Source organism: Microtus oregoni, unplaced genomic scaffold (genome assembly GCF_018167655.1).
Source record: "Microtus oregoni isolate MIOR12 unplaced genomic scaffold, Mior012 000055F_ref0000237, whole genome shotgun sequence".
Classification (NCBI taxonomy): Eukaryota; Metazoa; Chordata; class Mammalia; order Rodentia; family Cricetidae; genus Microtus; species Microtus oregoni.
The window spans coordinates 8,081,435-8,109,332 of NW_024543831.1; the positions used below are offsets into that span (position 1 = coordinate 8,081,435).

General features: G+C 40.2%; 1 protein-coding gene across 1 annotated transcript; it reads right to left on the bottom strand.

Moving 5' to 3' along the window:
- Window positions 1-3,523: 3,523 nt before the first annotated feature.
- Hoatz (HOATZ cilia and flagella associated protein) lies at window positions 3,524-27,732 on the bottom strand. The gene is made up of 7 exons (XM_041638341.1): window positions 27,626-27,732; window positions 23,737-24,015; window positions 23,220-23,258; window positions 22,710-22,780; window positions 6,816-6,875; window positions 5,479-5,531; window positions 3,524-3,694 (listed from the first exon to the last, which is right to left on the bottom strand). The coding sequence occupies exons 2-7, from the start codon at window positions 23,960-23,962 to the stop codon at window positions 3,637-3,639; spliced, it is 507 nt and encodes a 168-aa protein (XP_041494275.1). The 5' UTR covers window positions 23,963-24,015; window positions 27,626-27,732; the 3' UTR covers window positions 3,524-3,636.
- Window positions 27,733-27,898: the final 166 nt, after the last annotated feature.

Below are 27,898 nucleotides of genomic sequence, written 5' to 3' on the forward strand. Positions count from 1 at the left end.
GGCCTGGTCTGGTGCTCCAGGCTCCAGGCTGGAGAAACTGCTAGCTCACTGGAGGGAGCAGGCAGCGGAAGGGGCCAGCTCACCCGAGAGAGCCGCTCAGGGAGGTCCTGCGTTTGCCTAACAGAGAGGAAAGTCCCACTCAACAGGAAGAGAGTGCAGTGTCTTCAAATAGTATCACCTCTTACTTTCATCACTACACCCAGTTCTTACCAAGTGGGCCAAAGTGACAAGACCCCTACTCACACCTCCGTACACTTCAGACTCGGGCTGCTCCTGGGACAAAAAAAGTCCAGGATGAGAGAGGAATGGATTCTGAGGCAGGCAGTGTATACTGACTAGGAGCGCTTCAGACAGAAGCTTCCACAAAAGGAGATAGAGCAGGAGTTTTTAAGAGTCCTCCACCAGAAGCTGGAGTGTTTCCAGTCTCAGCTAGAAGGCCATTTGCTTTGCACAGGACATATACTGAGAGGTGGGTGTGGTTTGTGGAGTTCAGCCTTTGGTGGACAGAAAGATGACTCCCCTAGGAAAGAATGATCTGACCCGCCAAAAGGTTCTATAACCAACCTAGCCTAAGTGGATGCTCCCCTTTAAATTCACAAAAGCTGTGTTTATATTTGTGTCTTGTAGTAAGCGGGTTTTCAAATAATCCGAACAATAGAGTCAAACAACTATGAACCAAGTAGATAGCTCACAATCACCTGTAACTCCAATTTCAAGGGATCCCCTGCTCTCTTCTGACCCAAAGGGGCACCAGACTCACATGTGGTGTTTATTCATGCAGGAAAAACACTCATAACACAAAATAAAAATGAAACTTAAAAAAAAATGTAGCGGCGATGCTCCCACCGTCTTCACCCTCTCCAATTCTAAGCAAACAGTAGTCGGGCAGCTCTAGCTGAGACTGTAGCAGGAGCTCTTGTAGTGGCAGAAACAGCAGGGACAGAGCAGGACGAGCAGCCCTTGCCTCTGTTCTGACAAAAATATCTCACAGCTTACAACTATTCTTCCTAGAACGTCTTGGTCATCCCAGCAAGGCAATAAATGTTGTGGTGCTATGGCACCGGAATGGTACCTGATGCTCTGTACCATTGGAATGATACCTTTGGCATTATCATTATAGTTCTTGGAGTTTTGTAATAGTTTGTCAAGGATAATATATATATATATATATATATATATATATATATGCAGTTACATCTGACTTAATGTCAGTTTAAATAATTTTTCTCTTATTACAAGATCTTCTTCAACTTATGAAATGACCACTTTGTTTCACATAGTTAAATTGTGTCTTGAGTTCTCCCTATGATACTCTGACTTTGGTCCATATTGGTTTTGTTAGCATACACAATAAACTGAGTGACTTGCAGTAGTGACCCCAGTTCTTCACACCTCCCAGGACACATATCCTTTATTATACTAGTACAGTCCCCCTTGCTAAAGAGGCTGACTATGTTTCTCTCTGCCACAAGATCTGATTAATTCATAGAATAAGCTAGAACTTTATGAGCCTACTGCAGCAAAGTCTTTCGTGTTCTATTCATTCTCTTGTATCTTTTATTTCGGAGAGAAGCAAGCCTCAGATATCCTACTGGTCCATGAGTGTCTCCAAGAGGGTGATATGTAGAGCAGGACTGCCTCAGTCCGTCGACAGACTTGAGCGTGAGCGACAGAACTGCTTTAAGTGGCCTGAAATCAGACCAGTCAGACCACGAGTTGAACTTTGTATGAGCAATAGCAAAAATTGCTTTAGAACTCTGTTAAGCAGTACTGTTGTAGTAAGAACTGTTATACCTGGTAACACAGGGATGTATCACCGTGGGAGGACTAGTTGCCAAGAAAACTCACAATGTGTTGTAATTTTTCTTTCTTCTTTTTTCTTTCTTTTCCTTTTCTTTTCTTTCTTTCTTTCTTTCTTTTTTTTTTTTGAGAAAGGGTTTCTCTGTGTACCCCTGGCTATCCTGAACTTACTCTGTAGACAAGTCTGGTTTTGAATGCACAGAGATCTGCCTCCCAAGTGCTGGGAATAAAGGCATGTGCCACCACTGCATGGCAGACAGTGTGTAATTTTTCTTGGTAAAATTTCTTTGACCCAAGATCCATTTCTCAACTTGATGAGCTCAAAGTAGAGACCACCAATTAAAATGCTTGGTCTAAGAGTGTTTTGCGTTTTGGAATGTTCACACGCACACACACACACACACACACGTTTTGGTGATAGTACACAATGTCAAAGGCAAACTTGTTTCCTATACATCTTCTATACATAGTCTGAAGATAATGTTCTGCAATATAAAGACGTTGACACTGGATGTCTTCCTCCACTGCTTATTTTGCACGTAGTTTACACTCCATGCTCACCAGTAGACTAGTAGGCCAATGAGAGATGCGCCACCCCTACAGGTCCTCCAGTCCCTGCCACCAAGTCCGGCATTACAGGTGCTGGGAATCCAAACATAGCTTCTCATGCTTGTGTGAAGAGCACCTTCTGCTGTACTTTTAATGTGTCCATATGAGGCCAGGTACAGAATTTTCTCTTTGTGGTGTCATACCAGTACTAGAAAAAATTTTTGGATTTCTGATTTCAGGCTTTTGGATGATGGCTGCTTAACATATAATATGTTTATATACTGAGAACTGTAAACCTAGAGTAAACCAGTGCTTGGCCTGTGAAGTGTATTGTCTTCCTTTAGGCAGGGAATAACCCCCGTGAACATTGAATCAGAGCAAAGGTTATTAGTTATATGATCTTAAACTTTAGGCTGTGACAGTCTTCTCTGTCAGTCTTCATGAGAGCCACCTGTCTGATAAATATTTCAGCATGATAGGATACCTTTGCTTTTCGACAGTGCCGAGGGACAGATCCTTAACCTTCTGTTTCCAATATATACCAAAGGGAGTAGGCTTTGAGTGAGGTGGATTGGCAGTAGAGTTATACACCTATCTATAAGATGGCAGTTCAGTCCTGGTTTCAGGCCTGTTCTAGAAATGGAATAAGCCATACTTTTGGAAAGGGATATTTTTTGTTTTTGTATTTGTTTTGTTTTTCAAGACAGGGTTTCTCTGTAGCTTTGGGGCCTGTCCTGGAACTAGCTCTTGTAGAGCAGGCTGGCCTTGAACTCACAGAGATCTGCCTGCCTCTGCCTCCCAAGTGCTGGGATTAAAAATGTGCACTACCACCGCCTGGCTGGGAAAGAGATATTTTTAAGAGAAGTCTTTAGGTTTTTAAGAATGCCTTTTCATCCTTGTTTTATTATTTTGCTTATAGTAGACTCGGGGGGCATATAGAGCCCCTTAATCTTATTTATTGAGTATTCCTAATACAAATAAAATATATACATTCTACAAATACCCTTCAAATAAAACAAAAAGTAGGAGTTTGGGATGTGTAAGATGACAAAGGTGATTATAGTATGACGTAAAACAAATAAATAAAATAGACACAAATGTTCAATGACTGACAAAATCAACCTGTCTACATTCTTAACTTTTATTTTAGTATATTTTAACATGAATGCTCAGTAATTGTCAAATTCCTGGAAATCTGCACACTTTTTACTTGGTGATCCTGATGTAAGCATAACTTGCTTCAAAGGTGAATACTTGTCAGTCACCTGCTACAATATGTCAATCAGATCATTGCAAGGCTTTGACTTCTTCTTGGTCCTGTTTGTCTGATTCTGATGAGACTTCCCTGTAGGCAACAGAAAGAGTCAGTTCTCATATAATAGCATCAGTCATCATGATCACGATGTAGTAGGGAAATGACTTTTGAAAATGTCCCCAGTAGGCACCACTGTGGATTCTGAATGTGTATTAAGGCTTGTGACCAAGTGCGGAACAGCTGTGAGAAAAATGATTATCTTCCTGAGAAGTGTGCTGTGAAGGAGGCCATAGCCTCCTACCCTAACTGACTCAGTTACCCTTGAAAATGCAAATATTACTGGGGCAAATGCTAAATGTATCACTTTTAAAGCATCACTATGAATTTACTTTCTGCTGGAAAGGGCACAGATTATCCTGAGAAGGTCTATTGAGGAAGGATTTTAGCCTGCATCACTGTGTGTAGGAATTTGAGGCTGAGTGGACAAGATGAAGGAAATAATATTTAAGAATTTAAGAAATGTTTGTATAACTTAGTGTACAGTATAGAGGCATCAATTTCCAAATTAGCTAATGCTTAATAACATGCTATTTCAGATTTTTAAGACAAACATATTCTGAATCCCAAGATTGACTTAAGTTGGGTGATCCAGTTTCTCAGGGAACCTATAATATATTTATAGACAAGGCATAAAATTATGTGAACTATTAAATAACTTAAGAGTAGTGAGCTAATTATAAAATATGGACACATAGTAGTGTGTGATTGTCAAAAGGATGATCTTTAAGTGCTGAGGAAGATGTCACTGTGAAATGGAAAGAAACTCAAGCTTTGGGATTAAGGAGAGAATATATTACAAAAGAAATTAAGAACTTAAAATTTAAAATAATCATTTTAACCTTGACCTTGAATCAATGGAATAATCGACACAATAGATAGTTATGTCTATGATAATGGGACTGTCAGCATTCACTTCTAGAGGGAAGGGGGTCACAAGAGACCCTTACAAAAACCTCTCTGGGGTTCCATATGATACTTCCTCATGCCCAAATGTTAAATTCTGTAAGAGGTATAAAACTTATTCAGGGTGGGACTTAATTTTCATTGATAAAGCTGCTTCTGAATCATCCCTGCTCTAGCAAATGATCCCACCAAACTCATTTATTCACCAAAAATTAGGTTAAAGTTGTAAAATAATGCACTTGTATATGCAAATAAACAAGGACAGTAACACAATATTCTGAAAAAGTGCAGCATATTCTAAGGCACCCAGCCATGTCTGTGCCATTCATGAAGCAGCCTTCGTCCACCATCTGGGCCAGTTAAGTCTTTCCTTTAGGCTGCCTTCCTCCCCTCACAGGCAGTAAGTCAGATCATCTTGCTTGAAAGTAAGAAACAAAGATATGAGGCGTAATGTAGAAAATAGAGAGGTAATTAGTGATATTTTTAAAAAAATCTATGTAGACAGAATCCTTCTTCCTTAAGGCTATTTGCTGACAATTCTAACATTCTGTCACCTACAGGCTGGTGTAGCCACGGCACTGGTGGGATCAGAGCTGGTTATCGTGAGGTCTGAGGATGCACTGATGATGGCAGGCTGCTCATGGGGAGGTGGAGCTGGGAGGGCGTGAAGACGGGTGAGAAGGGACAGTGAGGCACGCAGAGGCTCCAGTACCTGCTCTCCACTGTGCAAACACACTTGTGCATATCCCACAGATGTGCACAGGCTTGAGCACAGTTACAAGTGTGTCTATTTAAGGCAAGAAACTCCAACACAGTGGCATAGGGTTTTTAGATTTGTTGGTAGGAGACAAATAAAAATGTTCTTTAAAGACAGTAAATAAAAAGATGAGGATTTTTGGAAGTAAACTTACTTTGCTTCAGGTACTTTGGCCTTAGGCTTATAAGGTAATGAAATCAGTTCTTTCTAGAAAAAAAAAATAAAACGAGAAAATGCTTACCGCCAGGTCTCTTTAGCCTTATTCCCCAGGGAAAGGTGAGTGCGCTATCTGCTTGTTCTGTAGCCCCACTGTGCAGGACAATCAGACGTGATAGGGAGTCAAGTCAAAGCAGGAACTCAGTTTATATCTGTGAGCATCAGCTTATATAGGTTACATGACATCATGTGATGTGGGGATACCTCTAGCCAATGAGAAACAGCCAAGCCCTCACTCTGGCTGGAGGGATGTCTACATAGATTTTGCTGTCTCATCCTTGGTACCTTTGAGACTATCCCTCAAACTTGAGCTAGGCTTTTCTCTGTCCTACAGGCCTCAAGGTACAGGTCCTGAGATAATCTTGGCCCAGCACTTACTTCCTCTGTCTGAAATGTATTCACTTGAAAACTGTCTAAGGTGAAAATCTTCAGAGTTTAGAAAGACAAGCTTCTTACATTTGAAAACCATTGAGTTAAAGATGTTCTGATTACAGAATTTGAGGCACATTCAAAAATTTGTGTTTGAATATCCCTATATTTCTAGTGAGTTATTTTTTATAAAAGTTTGAATCACTTAAGTTGTAATTTTTTGTGGTCTACAAAGATCAATCATTGTAAAGTCATTAGCAATGAAGTAGTCAATATTAATAGACTACAACTTTATAATATGTGAACAATAGATGTGATTGGAGACTTCACGTTCATTTCCTGACTGTCCAGACCCAAATAATCACACGAAAACTATACTAATTACAACACTGTTTGGCCAATGGCTTAGGCATATTCCTAGCTAGCTCTTAAATTACCCATTTCTATTAATCTATGTGTCATCACAAGACTATGGCCTCCTGGTAAGGCTCCGGCGTCTTTCTCCTTCGGCTGCTACATGGTGTCTCCCTGACTCCACCTCCTTTCTCCCTGCATTCAGTTTGGTTTTTCCTGCCTAGCTCTATTCTGCCCTTCCATAGGCCAAAGCAGCTTCTTTATTTACAATGATAATAAAACATATTCATAGCATACAGAGGGGAAACCCCACATCAAATAGACTCCCTGACCTATACACCTTGTTTCTTCTGCCATCAGAGTTACAAATTTTGGAGTTGTCTCTGGTTTATGGGTTGTCCAGTTATTTAATTTCTGTTTTCCCAGCCTTTGGTGCATAGAAGACTCAGAACATGAGAGTATAGATTTAAAGGGTCAGAAGAACCTCTGAACATTTGCCACAGATCATGCATGCCTTCAGTCAGCCATCCAGTGCCCCACCACTGTTCTTACCGAAATTCTCTCTTCTCTTTGTTTCCTTAAGAGTTGGAGAATCTCATCTCTCTTTTTGGCCTATTTGAAGAAGAAAAAAAGAGTGAGCCTTTTGACACAATAGTAAAGCCTGTATCTGCGAAGGTGAAAATTTTCCTTTTCTTTTGGCATTAGTGGGATGTTAAAATGTGATTTCCACAATAGATCTATACAGAATAATTTGGTTTTGATTTTAAACATACAGGTTTTGCTCATAACAACTAACTTCTATTTAGCCCTTATCATGTAAGCTAGCCTAAGATCTTAAAATACTTAATTATGATTTTAATAATTCAGGAATTTGACATTTCCTCTTCCATTTGACAGGTGGGGGAAACTGGGGCAGAGTTAGGATAAACAATTTACTCAAGCAGTTCAATGACAGATCTGATGACAAAATCTTAGCTATTGGCCACGGAAGGAAAGTGACCCTAAATGGTAGGTAGATATATGATCAGTAAACCTAGAGATCACATCTCACCCAAGCTTACAACGAAAGAGTGCTGGCCTTAGAACTTGTACTTAATAACAAAGCTTTCCCTGTATCTCTCCCTTTTCTTTCTTGGCTATCAGATTTCATACACTAGGTGAGTTTTCATAAGCATAAAACTTATCGCAGGCATGAAGATATATCGATATATAAACTAAAGATCAGACAAACTCAGTGAAAGAACATTCTGTTTAGTACAAGACTAAAAGAAAGAAATACAAAGTAAGAATAAAACACGTTTTTCAGAGATGGGAAAATCCCAAGTCAATCTGTCCATCCAAATGTATTATGCACTGCGCTTGGGCTTCTATTTCAAAGTAATATACATTTTTTAAAACAACATCTTTTCTTTCAGTTTTGGAGGCGAGTTGTCCAGATCCAAGGAGTATGCAAGGCCATGCTTCCTCTGAAATGCCTCTTCCTATGGTCTGGTGGTCTGCTGGCTATCTATGCTGTTCCTTGGCTTATAGAACTAGAGTCTCTGCCTTTGCTGTCAAGTGCCGTTCTCCCTTATGTCTCAAAGTCACATTTGGGGAGGGAGTTGTGCTTATTTATTATTATTAAAATGTTCTACTTACAAAAAAATTTAATCATAAAATAGTATATCCTATTGTGGAAGAAGCAGCCTCAAAAAGTCTTGTTTACTATGCCCATCTTAAAGTTTTAATTAACACACTGTAGTGGCATTTCATTTGTATTTTAATAAATAAAGCTTGCCTAAGGATCAGAAAAGTAAAACAGCCACACTGGCCAGCCTTACAGATCAGGCAGCAATGACACACACCTTTAATCCCAGGAGCCATACTATTTTGCCATGGAAACCAGATGGTAGTGGTGCATACTCTTAATCCTAGAACTAGAGAGGATTATAAAACAGAAGGAGACAATTCTTAGTCTCAGTCTCGTTCTGAGGATTCCTGGAGGCAGGATCACCATTTTCAGACTGAGGTCGAGGTAAGAGCCAGTGGTTGGCTGCTTTGCCTTTCTGGTCTTCAGGTTGAACCCCCATATCTGTCTCTTGAGATTTTATTAATCGGGCTACAGCACACATTAAATTATATATAGTGGAGTTTCTTTATGACACTTTAATATTTGTATATAGTGTATTTTGATCACATTCACCCCACATCAACATCTCTTATTCCTCTTTCCACACCCACTGATCTCCTTCCTTTTCTCAGATAGTCAGGGTCACCTTCTTCTGATGACTTGTCATAATGGATTAGGGGCTCACCCTATCCGAGTGTGATTCCATCTTAACTAATTTCATCCATATCACTGTATCTCCAAATCATTTTTTAAAAGGTAATAGTTTATTTTAATTCATAATTAGCACTTAGGCTATCACACTGCCATGTTAGTGGATGAACAAGAATAATCCCTGCCTGGAAAAAGACTTCCTTTTTACGGAGAAAAGCTCAAGTGGGTGGTTTCTAGTGCTCCGTGACGGGTTTAGGAGAGCCTAAGGACAGAACTGAGGTCAAGAACCCTTCGTTCCCATGAGGGTGTGTGTGGGGACTGGGATTTAGAGGTTAGAGAGGGTGAGTCCCATGTGGAAACAGGATAAGGAAAGCTTCTGAGGCAGAGGAAGCGGTGTACAACACCATCCAAGCTGCACATTGCTAATTCCTCAGGCTTATTCTTCAGTCTCCATGACTTGGCTGAGGAAGATAGTGACGCCAGGATCCCTGTGACAGAGGGAAGGCTCATGATTGTCAGCTGTTACCAGCGGTCTGGCCAGTTCTACGGAGTGCTTTGGATTTGTATTTAAAATGTGTGGATCTCTGTGAGTTCGAGACCAGCCTGGTCTACAAGAGCTAGTTCCAGGACAGGCTCCAAAACCACAGAGAAACCCTGTCTCAAAAAAAAAAAATGTATGAATTTGTTTTTTATTCTTTTTAAAAGTTGTTTTTATTGAGCTATATATTTTTTTCTCTGCTCCCCTCCTTCTCCCCTCTCCTTCTACCCTCTTCCATGATCCCCATGCTCCCATTTTACTCAGGAGATCTTGTCTTTTTCTTCTTCCCATGTAGATTAGATCCATGTATGTCTCTCTTAGGGTTCTCATTGTTGTTTAGGTTCTCTGGAATTGTGAATTGTAGGCTTGTTTTTCTTTGCTTTATGTCTAAAAGCCACTTATGAGTGAGTACATATTATATTCATCTTTCTGGGTCTAGGTTACCTCACTCAATGTAATGTTTTCTAGATCTATCCATTTGCCCACAAGTTTCAAGATGTCATTTTTTTCCCCCGCTGCGTAATTTTATTCCATTGTGTAAATGTACCACATTTTCCTTATCCATTCTTCAGTCAAGGGGCATTTAGATTGTTTCCAGGTTCTGACTATGACAAACAATGCTGCTATAAACATAGTTGAGCACATGTCTTTGTGGTACAATTGAGCATCCTTTGGGTACATACTCAAAACTGGTATTGCTGGGTCTTGAGGAAGATTGTTTCCTAATTTTCTGAGAAATCGCCCTACTGATATCCAAAGAGGCTGTACCAGCTTGCACTCCCACCAGCAATGCATGAGTGTTCCCTTTACCCCACATCCTCTCCAGCCTAAGTTCTCATCAGTGTTTTAGATCTTGGCCATTCTGACAGGTGTAAGAATGCATTTCTATTCTTGCATTTCTATGATGGCTAAGGATGTTGAGCATTTCCTTAAGTGTCTTATTGTTTCAAAACTCTTTTTTGAGGCAGTATCTCAGTATGTAGCCCTGGTCATCCTGGAACTCTCTGTGTGGTGCAGGTTCGCCTTGAACTCATAGCTGCCTACCCCAGCTTCCTGAGTGCCATGGTTAGAGGTGTGCATCATCATGCCCAGCCCAAATTTTGCCTTATGAGCCTACAAAATTTTAGTATTTTGGAAGAAGGTTTGTACTTTATATCTAGCATTTAGAACCATCTATATCATAGTGATGTATGAAAAAGCATGAACTCTTGTAACTAAGCAAACTTGTGTATGACCTATCAACTGTTACAGGTTCGATAAAGCACTGCCTGCCAGTACAGACCTGGGATATCGCCGTTGCATAGGTTCTGTGTTGGTTTCTTCAACTCTTCCATGACGTGTGTCCTCAGTTGGAGTGAAGCCCTCCCATATTGTGAAGACGTGATGCTCTACCTTACTCCACTGCTCTTCTCTCTTTCTTAGTGGCTGCGTGTCTCTTTTAGAACCTTACCATCCTTTCCTTTAGAGCTCAGAGGTGCCTAGAATGTGATTTTAATGCATTTCTATTGACTCGAATTGCTTGAGTTGTGGTTGTATGAATAGAATCATTGTATTGTATTGTGTAACACAAGTAGTAGCCAAGTGTAGTCCTCAATGTTTTAGAAAATGAAATTAAAAATTGGTTTAGTTATAAAAATTCTCTAAAATCAAAATTTTATAATTCTTTTGTTTGTGTAACTCTTGGCACATGATAGGAAACTAAATTGCCACATGCTTCTAGTATAAGAAGATGAATACTAATAAGATTAAAAATAATAGAAAATATAATATTCATTTTTTCCCTCGGATTTCAGGTCCTTTTTTTATCAGAATAAATTTTAGTAGCTACAACCCCAGACACAAAGATTTTAAATGAGATTTGATTTCTGCTTCCTGGACATGTTTCCTGGGAATGAATAACAAAACTGCTGTAAACAACTGTGTCCTCTGAACAAAATGTTGTGAACTATTCTAGGAAATTTCTTCCAGGAAAGCTAAATGCAATTCAGTGGTGAGAAGAAATCCTTGCAATTCACATCATGAGTAGTTCATTTTCAACCATGTTTTGGATGAATTATTTATTAGAAGTTAATATTTATAAAGCATTTTGATAATTTAATTAGCCCCTAACACAATACTATAAGGGGATCATAATTAACATTTAAAACATTAACTTTTGATAATTACTTTATTCTTTATTTTTATTATTTATATTCATGCTCTCCCTGAAAAAAATAGTAAATAACAGTTGATTACATGAAATTAGAATATGACAATACTATATATAAGTTTAGTGTTCATTGGATGATTAATAAATTTTTGTATCACTCTGGAGGTAAAACATTTAGTTCTCATTTCTTGGTTTTTCAAAGCCAGACAATTTAAGTGGCAGCATGGGTTAGTGAAGTCGGGTATGTTGGGCTTGGATCCCAATTTTATATTGCGATTAATGACTGCAGTTTAGCTAACTCCTCCTTTCCTCCCTCCAGCTGTAATCACTAGCATAGGTTAGAAGTTTGTGGTCTTGTGTAAACAAAAGAGCACATTCCTGAATCTTATTTCTCTTCTACGGGGAAAGCTGTGAAAATTGGAGATGATAAAAGTGCTTAATATAGTGAATGGCAGATGGTGGTCATTTAATAAGTTGTAGCTATTAACATTATTTTTATGAGAGGAAACATTCTTCTAATCCCTTCAAATGTTGAAAAGAGTGGGAGGGAGAAAGAGCAGAGAAGGCCTAACCACAATTTCACTGGGTAACTCCTAGGCCTCAGGCCTTGTGTGAATTTAGCCTCACAACACTTGCTGTTTCTTTTTTTTTTCTTTTTTTTTTTATTGCGAAAAGAAGAAAAAAAAAACATAAACAAAAAACAAGTTTCCACCTCCTCCCAGCCTCCCATTTCCCTTCCCCTCCTCCCACCCTTCTCCCCCTATTCCCACCCTTCTCCCCCTCCTCCCACCCTTCTCCCCCTCCCCCCACTCCTCTCCCGACTTGCTGTTTCTTACACAGAAAAGTAGACATCCTCTCTCAGGGGCACTGAACCAAGCAGTAACTGACAAACCAGGATTTGAACTTGCTACAGTTCTCGTGGACGCCATACTCCATGCGTTTGTTGTATCAGATACCCACATATCTGGACTTGATTTCAAAATGCAAAACCTCTGCTCAGCTCCATTCATGAACTTGCACCGTTCTTTGTGCCTGCCTCCTGGAACGTAATGTGTAGATGCCACGATCGCTGCAGTGTGAGTTTATATTCACTACTGTAATAAGATGCAGAGCTGTCATCTCTCAAATAAGCTACTGTGTTTAAAAGACTAGCTGAATAATTGCTGAAAACTTTCTCGAGAAGCAATCTGAGTTTTGTAAACAGGACTAACTGTAGTGATCTAAGGGAATGGGTAGAAACAGGACTAACTGCAGTGATCTATGGGAATGGGTAGAAACAGGACTAACTGCAGTGATCTATGGGAATGGGTAGAAACAGGACTAACTGCAGTGATCTAAGGGAATGGGTAGAAACAGGACTACTGCAGTGATCTATGGGAATGGGTAGAAACAGGACTAACTGCAGTGATCTATGGGAATGGGTAGAAACAGGACTAACCGCAGTGATCTATGGGAATGGGTAGAAACAGGACTAACTGCAGTGATCTATGGGCATGGGTAGAAACAGGACTACTGCAGTCATCTAAGGGAACAGACAGAACGTGACAGAGGGTTATTAATCAGAGGGAGCAAGGATGCTGACTTGCAGAAAAAGATGCAATGCTAAGACCATTCCATACTTCTTGGAAATAGCTCTATCTTGGCTCAGTTTCTCTGCTCTAACACATATAAGCTTCATTTTAAAAACAGCAATTTATTAACTGAAGAAATTTACAAGTCATTCCATAAGAGAGAATTAATATAAATTTTAAATGTAAACTTTATAAAGAACATAGATTTCTATTAAGTATGATTTTTTCTAGGGAGGAAAATATATTTCTTGGCTCTGTTACATATTTATTTTTAGTTGTGTTTTATATATATATATACATATATGAATAGAAAGTCAATAATAATTGCTTTAAGAATGTAGCTCTTATTTTAAAGCTTTCACATACAGTCAGATGTAGTAGCTTATACCTATAATCCTAGTATTAAGGAGACTGAGGCAGGATTATTGTGAGTTCCAGGGACTCTTGGGCTTCAGAGTAAGACTGTGTTTCACTCTTCCCACTAAAAAACAAAAACAAAAACAAAATCCAACCTTCCCCTCCCCCCGCAAAAAAACCCAATTACACAATGCATGAAAGGCTAACATGGTGTGTTTTTTAAAGACTGCTTTAATGTCACTTTAAAAAAAGCATTTAAAGAATGCAATGTGATATTTTAATTTTGAGGAAAATATGAGCATATAATAAATGATATAATTTAAGATTTCATAAGTTACACATATACTAGGAATAGTTTTCAGCATATGATTGAAATACATTTTGTTAACAAAAACCACATGATCATCTCATTAGATGCTGAAAAAGCCTTCAACAAAATATAACACTCCTTCATGATAAAAGTCTTGGAGAGAGCAGGGATACAAGGAACATGTCTAAACATAATAAAGGCCATATACAGCAAGCCATCAGCCAACATCAAACTAAATAGAGAGAAACTCACAGTGATCCCACTGAAATCAGAAACAAGGTTGTCTACTCTCTTCATATCTATTTAATATAGTTCTTGAGGTTCTAGCTAGAACAATAAGACAACAAAAGAAGATCGAGGGGAAACAAATCATAAAAGATGTCAAACTGTCACTATTTGCTGATGATATGATAGTCTACATAAGCGATCCCAAAAATTCTGCCAAGGAACTTCTACAACTCATAAACACTTTCAGTAATGTAGCAGGATACAAGATTAACTCAAAAAATCAGTAGCCCTCCTGTACACAGATGATAAAATGGCTGAGAAAGAAATCAGAGAAACATCACCCTTCACAATATCTTGGAGTAACGCTAACCAAACAAGAGGAAGACTTGTATGACAAGAACTTTAAATCGTTGAAGAAAGAAATTGAAGAAGACACCAGAAAATGGAAAGATCTCCCATGCTCTTGGTTAGGTAGAATTAACATAGTAAAAATGGCGATCTTATCAAAAGTAATCTACAGATTCAATGCAACGCCCATCAAAATTCCAGCAAAATTCTTCATAGACCTTGAAAGGACAGTACTCAACTTCAAATGGAAAAGCAAACCCAGGATAGCCAAAACAATCCTGTACAATAAAGGAATTTCTGGAGGTATCACAATCCTCAACTTCAAACTCTACTACAGAGTGACAGTGCTGAAAACAGCCTGGTATTGGCATAAAAACAGACAGGAGGACCAATGGAACTGAAGACCCAGATATTAATCCACACACCTATGAACACCTGATTTTTGACAAAGAAGCAAAAAATATAAAATGGAAAAAGAAAGCATATTCAACAAATGGTGCTGGCATAACTGGATATCAACATGTAGAAGAATGAAAATAGATCCATATCTATCACCATGCACAAAACTCAAGTCCAAATGGATCAAAGACCCCAACATAAAGCCAGCCACACTGAACCTTATAGAAGAGAAAGTGGGAAGTACACTTGAGCACATTGGCACAGGAGACCACTTCCTAAATATAATCCTAGTAGTACAGACACTGAGAGAAACAAGTAATAATGGGACCTCCTGAAACTGAAAAGCTTCTATAAAACAAAGGACATGGTTAACAAGACAAAATGGAAGCCTAAAGAATGGGAAAAGATTTTCACCAACCCACATCAGAGGTCTGATCTCCAAAATATACAAAGAACTCAAGAAATTGGTCCTCAAAAGAACAAATAATCCAATAAAAAATGGAGTACAGACCTAAACAGAGAACTTTCAACGGAGGAATCTAAAATGGCTGAAAGACACTTAAGGAAATGCTTAACATCCTTAGCCATCATAGAAATACAAATCAAAAACAACTCTGACATTCCATCTTACACCTGTCAGAATGGCCAAGATCTAAAACACTGATGAGGACTTATGCTGGAGAGGTTGTGGGGTAAACGGAACACTCCTGCATTGCTGGTGGGGGTGCAAACTGGTACAGCTCCTTTGGATATCAGTATGACGATTTCTCAGAAAATTAGGAAACAAATCTTCCTCAAGATGCAACAATACCAGTTTTGGGTATGTACCCAAAGGATGCTCAATTGTACCACAAGGACATGTGCTTAACTGTGTCATAGCCAAAATCTGGAAATAACCTAAATGCCCCTTGACTGAAGAATGGATAAGAAAAATGTGGTACATTTACACAAAGAAGTACTATACAGCAGAAAAAAAATGACATCTTGAAATTTGCAGGCAAATGGATGGATCTAGAAAACATCATATTGAGTAAGGTAACCCAGACCCAGAGAGACAAGTATCACAGGTACTCACTTATAAGTGGCTTTTAGACATAAAGCAAAGAAAACTAGCCTACAGTTCACAAGTACAAGTGGTCCAAATGACCATAGTACAATTTGCACTAGGGGTAATTATGTAAGTAGATGTGGGGAGGTGTGGCAGGTGGCAGATCTGTACATTTAGACTATTATTAGATCAGCTCTGGGAGTACACTAGATTATCATTATTGCAGTAGTGATGTTCTGGAAAGTCATTGCAAACAACGAATAGTGACTATCAAGTCATTCCTCTTAGGTTCCTGACAGCCTTTTGTTACAGAATTTCATCATTGGAACTACAGATAGCCTTGTTTTATGTGTGTTTCTGTTTCAAAATATACTGTTGACTTCATAGAACGCATAACTAATAGCATGCTAACTCAAGTCTGAGTGAGGCTCGTATGATTTATGCATTTTCTCCATAAGTTGCAGCATGGTATTTTTACACTTAGTGACATTAGGGCACACTTCAGTACATGGAGGCTATTTAAAATAGCCAAGTTATCTATTTAGGAGCACACAGACACACACTAAAAGGATTCTTGTTACAATATGATCTGAAATGTGAAGGTAGAGGATCATAGTGTTCTCGGCAAATTTGTGTGCTTGACAACTCAAAAATTTCAACTGCTTTGTGAGTGCATGTCTACAAATGATTCATTCATTAAAAGCACCCCTTTTGCATCATTTTTCATTCAGTAGCTTTATTTATATTTTGTAAGTAGATGGTTAATATGAGTCCTTACCTAATGGTTTAAAATGTTTTTATGTTGTTCTGGTAAAGTACATGGGAGAAGACAAAATGTACTGATCTTTGAAAAAAGGGAAAGAGCTGCATTTGAAGGAAAGCACTAGATAATTCTAAAGCAGTATTTTGTTTTGTTTTGTTTTTTCAAGACAGGGTTTCTCTGTGTAGTCCTGGCTGTTCTGGAACTTGCTCCATAGACCAGTCTGGCCTTGAACTCAGAGATCCACCTGCCTCTGCCTTCCAAGTGGTTGGATTAAAGGTGTGTGCCACCACTGTCCAGCTAGGTGGGGGCAAAGGCATTCAGATATGGATCCCAAAACTGATGTACTAGTCTTTCATAATTTGCTTGCAAAATGGTGGGCACACAATGCGATCTGCTTTTATGATTGTTCCAGTTATATGATGGGGTGAAATCGGACTATAAAATTTAGCTAGATATATTTTGTTGTTGAGAAGGAATCCGGCAATCCTATTGTCTTCTTTTAATGGTAGAAAAAGAATTTCATAAATATTATTTTACATTAGGCCAAGTGACACTCCTACTAGGACCATTTAGACTTGTCTAGGAAGCCCATTCTTTCCCACTAGGACCGTTTAGACTTGTCTAGGAAGCCCATTCTTATCACTCTGACACAGCAGAGGATTCTCTTCTATTGGGATGTCTCTACAGCAGCTCTAAGGATACTGTTATCTTTCTTTAGCTCTTTGAAGCTGACATACTGATTCTAAGTGTCCCTGTTACTACTCTGGAAGTGTAGGATAATAGACAGCAATGCTGAAAAGCTTCCCCTTTCATACCTCAGGGTCTAGAAACACTTTTGTGAGGATTCTAAGGTTCTAAGAATGACATCATGACCTGACTTGCTTTTGCTTTAAGCAGGAACCATGTAACAAACTTCTGGGCAGGAACTCTTCTACGGTCAGCATTCGTTCTATAGGGTGTGTGGCAGAATGACGTTCTATAGGATATGTGGCAGAATGACGGAAAGCCTATTCCAGGGAAGAACCTGTCTGGGATGTTGTCCTACAGATGGCACATTTTCCTCTGAAAAACATTTAGTTTACATTCTCTTGTGTTAGAATTGCTTCTAGATGCACATTACCAATGTACCTTCTATGTATGTACCTAAAATATTGTTCTGATCTCTTCTTCACTCTCCTGGCAAATACATTATTTATAATTCTTTTCATAAAGAGATAATCAGCTCAAGAGCTTTCTTAAGGTGGCAAAACTAGAAAGCAAATTAGTTTTATGATTTTAGAGAATTAGCTGACTATTCATTTATTAAAATGTTTTCAGACTACTTAGAACTCTCAAAGGAAAAATAATGGTCCAATACAGTGCTATAAGGTTTCCTTTATGGACACAGTAAGTCATTCAATCTTGACATGCTCAAGTGGTTTTGAGTTCCTGCCATTGATATCCATCACCGAAATAGTAGTTGTGATTAATAGCATTTTGCCTACTAACGAAAAGCATTTATAATGTATCCCTGGAAAATATTCCAAAATGGAGAGTACCATTAGAGTTGAAAACCTGGGCCACTGAAAAATCAGTATCTGTTGGGAAAGAAGGCGGCAAAACTACTTTAGGAGAAATGGAAAAGAAATTTCCAGGTTTCCATCTAAGAAAATGGTTGAATATAGCTTCAAGAGAATTGATAGGAAATGTTTTTCACCTCTTTAATATGAAACACACCTGGGATATACTTATTAATGTGTATGTTCACAATATGGAAAAAATTAAATAGGTAACATAGGAAAAAAAACCCATGTCTTCTTCCATTCATTTTCTACATCAAGCTACATATTATTGATGGTGATATCAACAAAGCAGGGAGGGTATTTATTATAAGATTCAGAGAAGCAGTAGTATCCAAAACTAGATTTGTTTTAATATTTAATGGAGTTACATTCTCTCCTCTCATATTCAGGCCCATGAGACAAAAGCAAAATTGACAAGACAGGAGATGTGCTTATGCATTTTGAAGTATTTGTGCAAAAGACCATCAGCCGAGCAAAGTTCCCAGATGAGTCTATGAGGAAAGGACTGACTTTATCACCGCCCAGCTGTCAGCATAGCTGTGGTTCTGTCACATGCATGGGACCCTGGGCTTAATCTCCTGGACCCAACAACAATAGGAAAAAATGCCAACAAAAATATTACTGTATAAGCAATCATTCAGCCATTAATTAGAATAATTACATAGATTGTATGTTTATGGGCTAATGAACAAATATCTGAATTTCAGTGTCCTGAAAGATATTGAGTTAAGCAAATGAGACATGACTTCTACTTTTTATAAGGGACAATTATTTGTAAATAAACTATGGCAGGGTATTTTATATAGGTTACATCAAATATATGAGGTGGATATTTAAAAAAATAATTTCTTTACTGTGTGAGGAAGCTGTTCAAGAGTTCACATGCGTGACTCGGTCACATTAGCAGTCAGTGGCAGAGCTGTGCCACTCCAGGGGGTCTCTCGAGTCAGCTGATTATGGTGCCTACAATCTAGCAGGACAGAGAAGCATGGGCGATTGCCCTCTGGGAGGCCACCTCGGACTGCATGGGAGCATGGGAAGGCGCTGGTCACTCAGTTTCTAGGTAGCCTCTGGGAAAGCTTTCTCAGGCTGTCCTGGGAGCCAGGCCTTGAAGGCAGATGTGGAAGGGATTTTAGTGACAAGAAGTGTATACAGGCTGAAGAAACAATTTTCAAACTCAGTGTTTTTGGAATGTTTCTTCATTTCTAAATTTCTTAATTTTGACCTTCAGTGGGATTTGTTGTTCTTGTTGTTGTTGTTGTTGTTTTTGAGACAGGGTTTCACTATGTAGCTGAAATTTGCTATGTAGACAAGGCTGGCTTTGAATTTCCATTAATCTGTCTGCCTCTGCTTCCCAAGTTCAAGAATTAAGGGCACGTACCACCACACCTGGTGTTTTTGTTTTTTTGCATCTTTGCTTTTTGAGTTAGGATTGTCTATATAGCCCAGAATTATTGACCATAACTCATGAGTTTCCTTTCTCCACCTCCTGCTGTGACCCACACAGATGACTCCTGGAAACAAAACTGGGGTTACAAGGGAATGAAGAAAGGATAGACACACAGACACACATACAGAAATGCTGGGATAAGATGGGTTGTGCACTCTAGTGGAGATGCAACAGTCAGGAAATTCAGCCTGCTTATTTTATACAGCTGAATGAGGAGGCAGGGTTATCCTGAACAAGGAGCAAGGTTTAGTTAACCTTGTGTAGGAGAAGTCTCAGGCTGTAAACACCCAGGAGGAGGAATCCATGAGTCACATTTTATGTTTTTTTTTTTGTTTTTTGTTTTTGTTTTTGTTTTTTTCAAGACAGGGTTTCTCTGTGGCTTTGGAGCCTGTCCTGGAACTAGCTCTGTAGACCAGGCTGGTCTCGAACTCACAGAGATCCGCCTGCCTCTGCCTCCCGAGTGCTGGGATTAAAGGCGCGCACCACCATCGCCCGGCTGAGTCACATTTTATGAACACCATGTAAACAAGGACTAGGGGAAGGCTTTGCCATTCCCATGGGTCTGAGGCATTGAGGTCTTTGACATGTCTGCACCCATATCAAACAAATCACTGGGGACTTCATCTGCTCCCCATAACCTCCTACATGGTGAGATTAGAAGGGTATGCTACTAGGCCCAGTTTGATATGTCCTTGTGCTATCATACATATATCATAAGAATACATCATAGTCATTGACTACATCTAACATAGTACATGTACCAAGCTGACTCTCAATAAGTATGTGTTGAACTGAATAGTTCATTGAAAGAAGGACGCAAGCCATGGAAGCCTGTTCTAAAATTTGTTATATGTGGTTTATAATATTACAATCCCCTGTAATTCACATCATTCTTACTTTTTGACAAAAGCTCATAAAATTGACTATTAAATTTGCCTTTAACCTTTATTTCTAATCCATTCCTAAAATGAAGTACAATGAAAATTAAATCGCAAAAGTACCAAAGCAGTTGAACTTGCCTTGGAAATCACTATGTAGCCAAGGCCGGCCTCAAATTCATGAGGCTCCTTTTGCCTTCGTTTTCTAACGGTTGGGATTATAGGGATGAGTCACCATTACTGGCTCAAAGGTGTGTGTGTGTGTGTGTGTGTGTGTGTGTGTGTGTGTGTGTGAGAGAGAGAGAGAGAGAGAGAGAGAGAGAGATATGCATGAACTGAATTAAATATATGGCTTCATACATGTTAGGCTAGGCAAGTACTGTAGCACTGAGTTATACTCCCAGCTCTAATGAAAATTAGGCTTTAAAAATCCCCACAAAGGGGTCAGAGAGATGGCACAGTGAGTAATGTCTGATGACCTATGTCTGATCTCTGGGACCTACATGGTAGAAGGAACCACTCACACAAGTTGTCCTCTAATCTACACACATACATTGCACACACACACAAATAATAAATAAATGTGATTTTAAAAATGAAAAGATAATCCCTGTGAAGGGTGAAGGGAGAGCTCAGTGGGTAAAGGCAGTAGCCTCTTAAGCCTGAAAACGCTGGAGCCCATGTAAAAAGCCGGATGTGGTGGTGCATATCTTCAATCACAGCAAGACATCAGGCAGAGACAGAATCATCTGGAAACAGAGAAGCCAGCTGGCCTGAACAGTCTGCAGCAGAAACGAGAGACCTTCAGCAAGGTGGAAAGTGAGAACTGACTCCCGAGAATTGTCCCGTGCCCTTGGCATGCATGCAGTGGACTGTGTGCCCACCTGCACTTTCTCAATACAATATTCTTTATAAAAACCCTATAAAATTATATTATAAATATATATAATATATACAAATATATATATAATATATAATATTCTTTTCTGTTCTTTGAGATAGGGTCTGGTACTTAATATTCTAAAAGAGAAGGAAATGCTAATTATTTTAATCACTTAATTTGTTTGAAATAATCACCAGTAGTCTTCAAAGTGAATTGTTGTGACCAGAAAAGTTAAGAGAAATTGATCTGTAATTTATGTGGAATTCTCAGTATGTCCTTTAGAGCTTGCCAATATGTTCAACGATTAAACAGATTAGGCCCAAACAGGTAGGTATTCTATCTTTACTTTGATACTGAAATAGAGTTCATCCATGGGTCAAACTAAGTGTTGCTATTATTCATGGTATTAGCTGCGGAGTTAAAAGCTCTAGTTGCATCATGTGGCTGCCAAAAAGAGGCTTCAGGGCACCAATGTGTTTACTATCGGGTCTCAGTGAAAACAGGCCCAGATGACAGACTTATGGTCTGGTTCCCTTGGTGTTGACCTATTAAGGCAACAATTTTCCCATTTTAAAACTATTTTTGTTCTTAGACCATTGTGTATGGTTTGAAGCTTTTTTTTTTTTTGAAAAGTAATTCTGTTTATTTCTGTTTCTGATGCTCTTGTGAGCTTTGGCAGAAACTGAGAATAGCCAAAGTTTAATAGAATGCATTTTTTTTTTTTTACTTTTTGTAGCAATAGGGATCAAACCCAGGGCCTTCTACATGCTAGGTGGATATTCTCAGCCCTCTTTTTAACTTTTATTAAAATTATAAAACAGTCTCATCAAGTTTCCCAAGCAGACCTTGAACTAACTCTATAGTCTCACTTAGCCTTGAATGTTTTTTGATATTTGTGAACTAAGTATCCTTCCTATATGCTTATTAAATTTATATCTTTGTGTGTGTTGTGAGGGATATATATGCACTGTTTGTGCTGATACATGTTCTTCTTTGCATGTTAAAGAGGATATGGGTATCTTGCTGTACTACTCTCTGCCCTTTTCGCTTGAAACAGGGTCTTTCATTGAGCCAGGAATGAGAAAGAACTAGCCATTTTCCTGTCTCCATCTCCCACAGCACTGGAGTTACAATGGCATGCAGCCATATCTGGCTTTTTACAGGAGTTCTGGAGGTTGTTTTAATGCAGGCCCCATGCTTGCATAGCACCCTTAATCAATGATCCATTTCCTTAACTCCCAGCTCTGAACTTTTGATTCTCTTGCCGCTGCTCCTCTATTAGCTGGGAGTAGAGGTTTGCACTAGTAGGCCTGTCTTCTAAAAGACGCGCATGCGCACATGCGTGCCCACAGAGATAAGACAAGGGCATCAGATCCTCTGGGGCTGGAGTTACAGGCAGCAACGAGCCATTTGCCATGGGCACTGGGAACCAAACTTGAGTTCTTTGAGAGATCAAGTGCTCTTAAAAACTGAACCGTCTCTCCAGCCCCAAGGATTTCTAAAATTTTAATCAAAATTCTAACAGAAAAGCTTTTCAAGACCAAGATAGCAAAAAAAAAAAAAAAACCAACAAAAAAACCCCACACACATTTTATTTGCATGTATTTAAAAGTAAAATATCCTTAGCACCATAAACAAACAATATTTATCAGAATTATTTAGAAGAGTAATGAAAAGCAGAAGAAATGAAGCATTGGCCCACCTTTTGGAGATACTTTGCTTTCTCTTCAGCTTCCTGAATCTTTTGGGCTTTAGCGAAGACATTTGCCTCCTCTAGAGTAAATAAAGTCAAATTTAATCTGAAATAGCTCTGTCATGATTTTTATAGTATTGGCATTAATTTGGATATGGGTTAATAGAGCAGGAGGGAACACAGTATATACTGTCTTGAAACTTTATAACCAGATTCATAAATAGCTGGAGACTGAATTAATTATCTATGCTATGAGGAAACCTTTAATCCCTTTAGGAGATGAGTAAGCTTGTGTGGCAGCAACAACAGTCTCTAAAGAGAAAGTGCCTGCGGGCTCAGAGATGATATCTGCATTTCTAGTCAGGCTTTATAGAAAGTTATCTTCTGGGTGAGTGGTGTGGGCCCTGAGGCAAGGTGTGACACTTAATCAGACTACAATGTAAATGTTTACACGTCTAAAAATCCTCCTAGCAGTCTGGGCAGCCCACCCACTGAAGGGTGTTAAAACCCGGTACTTACTGTTATGATCAAAGGGGAAGGTTCGGACTGGAGTTTTCTCTAAGAAATACAAATGGAAAGTAAGTTATTGGAGAAGCAGACATTAAAAGTGTTTGAATTTTCTGTACTTATTAACATTGAATAAGAACACTTTATACATCTTTGGTCAAAGGCTTGTCAGTCAGGGAATGTGGTTCCTAAATTTGATTCAGCCTCCAACTTTTTCTCAGGCTTTCAAATTTGAATTCATTTTTTTTGTAAACGCTTTCCTAACCTTTTTAGTCAACACACATCATTTTCTTAGATTAACCCATCCTCTTTGCCAAATAGAAGCCCTCATTTAAGGAACTCTTAGGACGTATTTTTATAAGTAACGATGACCCTATCTTTGCGGTGGAGAATTGCAGCAGTTTCAAGAACTATTTGTGTATGTATTTGCATGTAGCTATTACCGCTTGTTTATACCTAGCAAGACGGTTGATTTTCTTACAGTTAGGCTGGGCAGTTTCTTCTTCGAGGAGGCAGCCCCATTACTCACCGCTCACTTGGACTTTAGAATTCTTCGCCACTGGTAGCCGCTGGCTGCTGTCCCTGGTCAACACCAGCTGAGATTCAGTGGGGGGATACATGGACGCCCCGAGCCAAAACTGCTTAGCCAAGCTGGCATCCTGCTCAGAGCAGCCGGTGAACACCAGTAATCCAGGGGAGCAGATTTCCTGGGATTCCTTTCCGGAGCTAGGACTGTTTCTGTGACCCGTTTCCATGGTGACTCAGGACGCTTCGCCCTGCCCCCACCGGAGAACCGTCCCTTTGGTAACTGTCACAAGGAAAGTTTAGTTATCTGGGGTTCCTCAAGCGCTTGTGGCCTTGGCTATTGTCGCGGTCACAGCCTTCGGGGCCAGTCAAGCCTCGGAGTCAAAGCCTCAACTGTGTGATGTGTACAGCCCTGGAGTCAGTGGAGAGCAGTTAAGTCTTAGTTCCTAAGTCAGTGTCCCTTCCCCGAAATGGCAGAATAAAGTGAACTTAAAAAGCTCTTTTAGACAAGATTGCCAAGGCTCAGCACCCCAACCCGCGAAGTTCTCAGGTCTGCATTGATACGTCAAGGCGGCATAATGTCCTAGACCACAATTGGGCTGAGAGGTACCTATGGATACGGTTTTTGTGCTTTAAAAAAAACTTCATCTTTTATTGCAAATCTTAGGAAACAAGCTGGATTTAGATTGTGTTCACTAATTATTCACACCAGACGTTACCTACAGTGCAACCGTTATCATAAAAAAAAATACCCAGCAAGTGGGTTGAGCCCCCCCACCCACCGTGAAAAATTATGAAAACATTTTTAATGTATCCTTAAAAGCAGGTTTACAATCATGTGTGAGCGTTTTCTTCCTGGAGATTTTGTGTATATAAAAATCGATCATTTAATTACTTCAGGGAGCAGAGATGGACAACCTAAAGTCAGTTTTGGAAAGGAAATGGACACATGATAATGTTGATAGCTGACATTTTTCGTGGCACTTTATTTTTCTGTGTTAATAATACAGTGTCGGGAAAAGTCCAGAGATTTATAATCACAAGTCAATATAATGACCAGATCAGCTAAGGAATGATTTCTATTTTCCAATATATCTAAAAATCACTGAAACGTACTCCTCCCCCCCCCCAAAAAAATCTTGCACACATTGCATACTTACCTCCCCACACACGTATTGCACACACTGAATACTTAGCAGCTAAGTGCTAGCTTTTCTTTCGCCTAAACCACTTAGTAGGTAATAGATGAGCGTTTCCCTATGGCCCTGTCCTCACCAAATGGATGATGCACACGGGGCTCAGTCGGAGGAATCTCAGTCTTTTTACCTGGCCGTGTGGTTAGTGATTGGTACTATTAGCAATCAGCTAACTACACTGCCTAGTAACTAGACTCATAGACAAAGCCTGCAGTCTTAGTTGGTGCTCTCAAAGGTTGGCTGAGACCAGCACATCGTCAGTCAGGCTGTGGTTGACTCTAGTCGCTGCCTTGGTGACAGCTTTCTCAGAAGTGGAAAACAGGCAGTTAATCACAGGAACTGTTCTGGGGGGCTCCTCCGGGCACATTTTTTTTTAAAATGTTAAGGCTGGTGCACACCTATTATCTTTGCATGTCAACTGAACGTTTTGCTTTGGCTCCTAGACACAGGTAGTCCCTAAAGGAAGCCGCCGCTCTCCGAGGGTTACTTGCACTTAGACCTCGTGCTCCGGCCCCTTCGCTGACGCATCCCGGCTCCAGCCTCCGCTTTCTGCCGAGTCAGCGGGGCTGCGGCCGCCTGCTTCTCCTCCAGCGGGCAGCGGGTGATGCTGTGCCTTGTTTTGATGGCAGTGGAGTTAGTGATTGTCAGCACCGCGGTACAATCAGCTAATTACACTGCCTACAAACCGAGCACCGGGCGTCCGCTGCTGCAGTTCCCGAGGGTCCGGCCCCTTACCCCCTTTTCGCCAGGGCCGACGGTGGCGGAGCGTGAGCTGTTCTCAGGCTCCCGGCCCCTCCATACCCCGCAGGGCCGCGCGCGACCCCAGGTGACCCCAGGTCCCCGGGGGGCCCCCGTCCCCGCCGTCCCCCCCACCCCCCAAGACCCTTCCGCTCCGCCCTGGTCCCCTGGGCATCAGGACAGACTCCTGCTTCCCTCCCGCCGGGTCTGACCCGCCTCCGTCAACTTCTCCTCGGCTTCCAGCCCCAACTCTACAGCAGGATCTGTCCACCCCGCGCGCCCGGCAGCTCCTACTGGCCGAGTGGCCGTGGCTCTGCGACCAACCGCCCTTGGAACCCCGAGGCCGAGGGGGCGGGGCGAGTGGGGGAGGGGAGGCAGAAGCCACCAGAAGGGGCATTGGGCGGGCTCCTGAAGAGCCTCCTGGGAAGGGACCTGGGAGATGGAGACACAGATTCTTGAGAAGTTTATCTTCATGGTGTAGTAGGAAGGGCAAAGACCTACATTCATCTCTCCTACCCTGTTGCCCAAGAAGCTTCCAAGCCCACTCAGTGTTCATGCCCATTTGCAGAAACTGCTTCTCAGGCACCTCAGCTGGAGGCTTGCGCTATCCCGCAGGAGCAGGACTGCCCTTGCCAATACCTGAGTTCTTTCTAAGGATTATTTTTTTCACAGGGCCACGCAGTGAGATGAGGGCCGCTCTTCTAGTCAAACATTGAACCAACCCCCTTGTGGTCAAAGTGTGACCCTTTTAAGATCAAAGTCACCATTTTTGTGATCTCATGGTAAGCCTCGAGGAAACCATTCCTACTTCGGGCTACTGTTTTATTTAAATGTCTGTTACATAGCCACCACCGAAAGGACATTGGTTCTACTATCCATCAGACACTCTAGGTGGTAACACAAAGTAGGCACACGTTCTTTGCGGTCCCAAGCAGTATAAAGTCACTAAACTGATAGACTTTACTCGTAGAAAAAGGCGCGCGGGGGTGGGGGTGGAGGGTGTCCACAAGAACTGACAGGCACCGGTCTTGAAGGAGGTGATTGAAGCAAGGGTGGATTTGATCAACAACAATAGGTCTGCGGAAGCCCGAGTCTTGTGACAGTTAAATTTTCCTTGCTCTTCCTATCTCATATCCGATATCGGGTGTGTTTGTGTGTATTTGGAATAGGAGGCGCTGAGGGGGCAGGGACAGCATTTCTGGGCTCTCTTCACCAATATTTTTATCCTTTAAGTTAGTCGTTCCTTTCTTTTCATTTAATTGATGAGCCCAGAGAGGATATATAATATTCTCTGATTGCAAACGTTGTGGAATTCAGTGGGAAGTAGCCTCAACAGACTGTGGGCTTCGTGTCTTCATATACACAGTATAATAATACCCATTTGTATTGATCCGAAAAGGTCTTACAGTCTACAAAGGAAACTTAGCTGTCCACAGATCCCTAAGCCCAGCAGATGGTCGCATGGATGCAATTATTAACTTGAATACATGCTAATCATCAGGGACATTCAGAACAAATTCCAAACTCAAACCATTAAAACCCAGGAACGTCTCAAGAATAAGGTTATGTGTATTCTAACATTATCTTTGAAAATGAAATAATATTTTTTTCTCCAAAAGCATAGTTTGTTTTATGAACACTTAAGTGAAGTAGCAGATAATTGTAAAATTAACTTGCTAGAGACATCATTCCTAAATAACTATATTTTGTACTCATTCGTCCTGAATTTGAGAAGAGCGCAATGTTGTGCGCTACAAAATGTCATTTGAATGTTCACAAATAAATGAAACTAGTAGAAGCAGCCATCACTCCACTCGCAACAGAAAAGTTATAAATTTTGTGAGGATATCATTACAAAACTAGTTATTTTACATTTTGCTCCATTTTACTCTATCCTTACTGCTTCTACCTAGCTGACGTGTTTTTTCCTGATTATCAGTTGCATCTTAAATATCTTACCTGAGTTTGATTGCTGTCATCCAAAGCTATAGCTGCATTAGATGTCTTGAGATTTACACTGCAAAATTTTTTCTTCAAAGATGAAAAAAAAAGACAATAAAAATGTGTGTGCTCTAGTTCTGTTAGAAAAGCAACAGCAACAGAAAAGAATGTGTGTTCTTAGGGTTGCTGTTGATTTGGCCTGCAGTTACTAGAGAAACTCTGCTGACCTCACTGCATCTGCGGGTCATGTCTAGGCATGTCTGGACACCAGGGAGACTCAAGTTTTAATCC